Here is a 6,000-nt window from a genome sequence, read left to right on the forward strand (position 1 = left end):
GTGTGTGTGACACATAAAACTGAAAAAAGTACTGTTGCGATAAATATAAGTAAGATTTTGTAGTAGCTTTGACAATTTGTGTCAATTGCCTCATGGCCATGCCAAGTTCTATGTGGCAACGTTTTTGGGGACTGTAATTTGTATGATTCATTAATTTCAACTCATTTAGCCACTGTATTTTTTAACTCATTCTAAATACTAGTTTAAAACACATTAAAAAATTAATAAAATGTTCTTTTTATTTCAGGTGGGAGATGAAAGAAGATGCAGATCTTGAAGATGAGGAGGCAGTTATGGTGGAACACTTAAAGAATGTTTATTTGACACAAAGCACTCCTATCTCAGAGGATATAAAAGAACAATTACCTTAACTGATTTTGGGTAGCACCTTTTTTTCTGAATTCAACAAGATTAATTTAATGCCATAACTCACAGGACTAGAGAGTTCAAAAAAATGTATCATGAGTTTTAAACTAGAGTATTCCCCTGTTATTATCTGATCACCTCATCCAGGAAGCAATTGTTAATACTTGGATAAGGTGAGCAACAATACAAGAAAGTGTCATTGTCACGAAACAAGGAGGGTTTATCACATTACTGCAGAGGCACAAACCTGAACAACAAACTAAAAGTTGTTTTAAAAATATAAAACTCACTCTTAAAATAATGAAACTTTAGACACAGGCTAAGCAAATACTCCTGGTTTCCATCCACTAGTTTGGAGCTGATGTAGCCTGCTCCCAGTTAATGTCACTCAAGGACCTTTTCTCTCCTTTGGTGCTTGTATATTAAATCACCCAAAATACATGAAAAGGGATGGTATAGACCATATACCTACAGGACTTTTTGAATTGCTCCAGGATAAGTAAGCTTGGTCATTATTCCCAATTAAAAATGCATCAGCTTTGCTGCTCTCACAAATCTTCATTTGAACCCAGTGTATTTTATGGCTTTAAAAACACATTATAAAGAAACTTTAGAAATTTTGAGAAGCACTTTTCTGTTTAAAAGAATTATTTACAGGCAGTGCTCCGAGGATTTTCTTAACAGTGAACTGAGAAAATAATAAGGAATTTAATATTTATTTTTGATAAATATAGTAAAATTTCATTTTCAAAGTAATCTTCGTTTGATATTCAAAATTTTGTGACTGGTAAATATTTTTCTGAATGGTAAATATTTTTCTAACACACTTGTTACAACTATCAACATGGCATTATTTTTTACACAGAAGTTATGGTTAGCATGTCTTTAGCTCTACAGAAATAATCCATAATTTTTCTGTTAGTTTCTTTCATTGGAAGTCCAATGGAACTGTTTTCTCTGCCTGATGAAAGACTCTGGCAAGATCTTGCTAAGGGTGCAATCTGAGCAGAGTTWTTCATGTTCCCAGCACATCTTCATAAAGATGCTATTGTGGACATAACTTAGACTACTTGAATATAAAGTATCAAACCATTTAAAATAAAAATGTGGACAATTTTGTCTCACAAATCTCTAAAGATCTTGTTACAACACTGCATCAACAAAAGCGCTGTGAGGCACTGGAGCTTAAAAATGCTCAAAATAATAATTAAAGAATAAAATAGAGTTTTCCTGCCAGTGTAATAATTTCAGATTGAAAGAAGTGTAAAAACTCTTTGTCTTTGCTTTGCATTTTACCTTTGAAGATTAGTGGTGAACTTCAGGTTTAAAACATGTCTACAGGGATCATCTGTGATGGCAAGTTTAGTATTCTGACAAATGAGGCACACATGCTCCGAAGCCATACAAATAACGTATTTGTGTACATGGAAACTGGAGTTCGGAATATTCTCTCCTATTTTATCAAAATCTATTGTATATAATTAACTTTTTGTATAGTCACATAAAGTGCGTGTGTTGTGAAACTGGTTGAAATACTTCTTGTGAAAATGCTCCCCTTCTGGGGAATACCTACTCTGAAGAGGATAAATTTTGCAAGTGAATAAGCTAAGTGAGAATAAATCCCCTCACTTACACTTAAGTGGGAATATCCATAAAGGGAGTTATTCCAAAATGGTTATTATCCTCTAAATTCACAGTGCATGGGGTTCTGGAGTCATGTGTAAGCAGCCATATTTTTTAAAATATCATTCTTTATGTCCCTTCCTCCTTTCTCTCCCTGCCACATTAATTCAGCAATGAACCATGGGGCAGCAGTAGGACTGCTTTTGTCTTTCCCTTTATGATTATAKAGTCCAGCTCTTAACCTAGCTCTGGCTTCCCACCACCAAACCGTGTCCCAAAGTACCACAACACATCTTTTAAATTCCTCCATGGATGGTGACTCCATCACTATCCTGGGTGGCCTGTGTTGGGGCTTGATAAGTTTTTCACTCAAGAAATGTCTCCCAGAATCCAATCTAAAACTACCTTGGCACAGCTTAAAGCCATTTCCTTCCATCCTGTCACCTCTTACCTGGGAGAAGAGGCCAATCCCCACCTGGCTACTGGCAGCTCTACAGACCGATAAGATCTGTCTCCCCTCAGACTCCTTTTCACCAGGCTTAACATGCCCAGATCCCTCAGCTGCTCCTGATCCGATTTGTGCCCCAGACCCTTCCTCTGTCCAGCTCCATTGTCCTTCTCTGGACTTGCTCCAGAACCACAATGTCTTTATTGTCATGACGAGCCCAAAAATGAATCCAGAATTCACCAGTGCTGAGTAAAGGGGGACAGGGGACAGGACCACTTCCCTGGTCCTGCTGGCTGCACTATTTCTATTTCTGCCATTGACAGTCTTGGCTACCTGGGCACACTCAGGCTCATGTTCAGACAGCTGTGGACCAACCATTTTTCTGCGGTGCTGTTTTCCAGTCACTATGCCCCACACCTATGGCATTGATTGGAGTTGTGACCCAAACAGATGTTGATCCTCATTCACTGGCTTCAGCCCACTGATCCAGCTTGTCCAGATCCCTTGTAAGGCCTTCCAACCCTCCAGCAGGTCAACACTCCTGCTCAGCTTGGTGTCATCTGCAAACTGACTAATCCCTCATCCAAATAATTGATAAAGATAATAAACAGGATAATCCCCAATACTGAGCCTTGGGGAATCCCACTTACGACTGGCCAATTACTAATATGCATAAGACCATAACATAAAAGCTAAACCTTTGCACAGTATTTTATTTGGATCTTTTTCTATCCAAACCTCTATATGCATCTTTTAAGAGTATCTGAGTGCAAGTGAATGTGTGTTTCAAATTGAACTTAAACCACAACCTTACTTAGAAATACCAGGGTTTGATTTTGCTAGCAATGTAACCATTCCAATAACTGACCTTTAGGGTATAAAAAAGACATCATCTTGGCAATAGCACTTAATGCTGAATGCACATTTCTACAACATTCATATTTGATTGAACAGATATTGTTCAATCAATTTACCATAATAATTAGAATTGTATAACTAAGACTAATTGTACAACATGTTGTTAAGTAACATGTCATTAATTTATCAAAATGGCTTGTTTTAAACTTTAATACTTAATTGAGGAGTGACAGAGCTGACCGTTTTTCTATTGCATAGATGTATTCCACAGATGTTTGTGTATAAAATTAGGAATATTTGTACAATTCTAAGACTGCTGGTTTCTTTGGCTTTTCTTCATAAAACTATAGTTCTATATTCTTTAAAAAGTTCTGCTGATTCTAAAATTAACAAGATTAAATTAATTTTTGAGAGTAATGCAATGTCCTGTCTCTTTTACACTACTTATTGATCCAGGAATGTGCCACATATGTTTTGCCTAAACAAATGAAAGCAATAGGAGTCAGATTTGTTAGCTACAGTGTGGGTCCTGTGTTTCATGACCACTGCAATCTGATCATGGAAAGCTGGTCAAAAAAAAGAGCTAAAGTCCATTGTGTACAACAGGCCTTTCTAAGTGGGTCAGAGATGGCCTCATTGGCTCAACTGAGTTAGCTCAAAAGGAAGGTATGGTATTTATAGAAACTAATTGAATCAGATACTACAAACTAGGTAACTATACAATATTATTGATGCTCACACCTAATCATCATTTAACAATTTCATATACTTAGCCCCTTTTACAAAACAGGCTTCAATAGGAGACTTGATGGCATAGAGTATCTCTGATTAGGTTTGTTTAATGTCCCCTTCAGAATGCTCCAAATCTTAACATCTTTTATCTTTTGAAAGGCAATTAATAAAATTAGAAGCAGGGTAAATTTTAAATTGCTTTAACAATGATGAAACTGAAAAAGAGAGGAGAAACAGATATTTTTGGAATAGACAGGCGTTTAGACACAGCCCTGCTTTCTAATGACTGCTGGCCTGACAGACTCCCATAGATCATGCATCATTCTAGGAGAGGGAATTTGACATGCAACTACACTATTTGCTCAGGAAATACATGCAATGAAAATGGTTGTTCTCTAATTCACCTCTATCTCATCACAGCAGTGCATGGTAGGCATGAGGCTGGCTTCTTCCAATTAGCTTCTTCTGGAAATATTCCATTTCGCTCTCAGCTGGGAGGTCTTCACAAAGTACTAGTGAATCTCATGTACAGTAAAACATCAATTATATGCTAATATAATACTATTTTATGGAGCCWCTTAAAAATGTGTGCAATCATTTCTAGTGACAAACACTAGTCACACAGAATTAGACCCACTGTCCAATTGGACAATGAGATTGAAATGAGAGAGTAACTTGATGGTATCAGGGAGATTTCTAAGTGACTATATAGATCTTGAGGAGGTTCTGATTGGAGCTGTCCTGGTTTTGCTCGGTCTGGTTTTTTGGTGGTGGGGGGATGGGACCAAGAAATCACAAAGATGGATCCTGTGAGGAAGYTCTGGAAGCTTTCTCCATCTTCTCCAGCAAAAGAAGCCTTGTGTCCTGTGTTTTAGAACCAATCCATTGTGGCTCTGAGGTTGATGGACAGGCTRCTGCTCAGGCCTGGGCCAATTGCACAGGTTGGTTACACCTCTTTGATTACRTATGGTCTTGTACTTAAGAATAATTCAAAATAAGTTAGGGGCAGCCGCCATGGAGTGTTTAGGTTGTTAGTATTTAGTTTTAGTATCACACACTGGGGAAAAACAGACCAGGAGGGTGAAGAGATGCAAGAAAAAATGGAGACCCAAGATGACAGTAAGGAGAAGACAGATATTGTTGCTGTGGTGCTTGAACATGGAGAAAACAAGCTGTTCTCGAAAGGACTATTTCTTCAATGAGAGACCTGTATAGAAAAGAGAGGCCCTGCACCTAAGATAAAGAAGAAAAACCTTGTCTTGGAGGACTGGACTGATCATAAGCCAAAAAGGGGGAAGAGGTGGCCCCCCTATGTCTGAAGTGAGTCGATGCTTAGAAGGAACTGTGTTCTGCCAGGAGATTTGAGAGAGTGGCCTTGCCCTCAGAATGAAGCAGCTGGCCTTGGAGGACTGTCTTCCTTTCTCCCAAGAGGTAAAGAAAAGGAATCCCATGCCACCAGCAGTTATACACTGACTCTTCTTGGGAAAAGAACTTCCACTGCTTGGAGCTGCAAGGACTCTTCTCCTATGGTGCTGGACGATAACCGTAATGAGTAGTCTGATCTATGTTAAAACTTTCATCCCTGCCCCCCTTGTGCAAGGACGGCATGGAGGGTGGGGAGGGATGGCCTCGGAGAGACAGGTTCGCAGAAAGAATAACAGGTGTCTTAAAATGTTCCCTTTTTTTCTTCTCATAAATTTTTCCCTGTCTTTGTTCCCCTCCCTTGTGAGGTAGTATTCTTAGTAGTCCTTAGTAATAAATCTACTTTGCAACTTAAGTTTTTTTGATCCTGTCTGACTATTTCTGGAGCATTTATGTATCTTTCTCTCAATTATGTTATCTTATCTAAAAGCCATAAATTTTAATGTTAATTGGGCTTCTGCTCTCCACTCTGCCTCTGTGGTGGTGGTGGGGGATCAGAATGTCATGGTTCTTTGGCTTTTGGCCAAGTTCAAACCACCACAGGAGCAAAG

At 38.5% G+C, this 6,000-nt stretch overlaps 1 protein-coding gene across 2 annotated transcripts in view; it reads left to right on the top strand.

The window, feature by feature from the left end:
- Positions 1-5,753, top strand: part of KIAA0825 (KIAA0825 ortholog) — a 231,462-nt gene extending 225,709 nt beyond the window's left edge. For both annotated transcript variants that reach the window (XM_057372850.1, XM_057372869.1), the window contains one exon: positions 248-5,753. In XM_057372850.1, the coding sequence (XP_057228833.1) occupies positions 248-371 (124 nt within the window). In that variant the 3' untranslated portion in view covers positions 372-5,753. The remainder of the gene's footprint in view (positions 1-247) is intronic.
- Positions 5,754-6,000: the final 247 nt, after the last annotated feature.

The sequence above is a fragment of the Malurus melanocephalus genome, unplaced genomic scaffold, assembly GCF_030028575.1.
Source record: "Malurus melanocephalus ecotype Western Australia unplaced genomic scaffold, MMel_1.1 scaffold_7, whole genome shotgun sequence".
In the NCBI taxonomy this organism is placed as follows: domain Eukaryota; kingdom Metazoa; phylum Chordata; class Aves; order Passeriformes; family Maluridae; genus Malurus; species Malurus melanocephalus.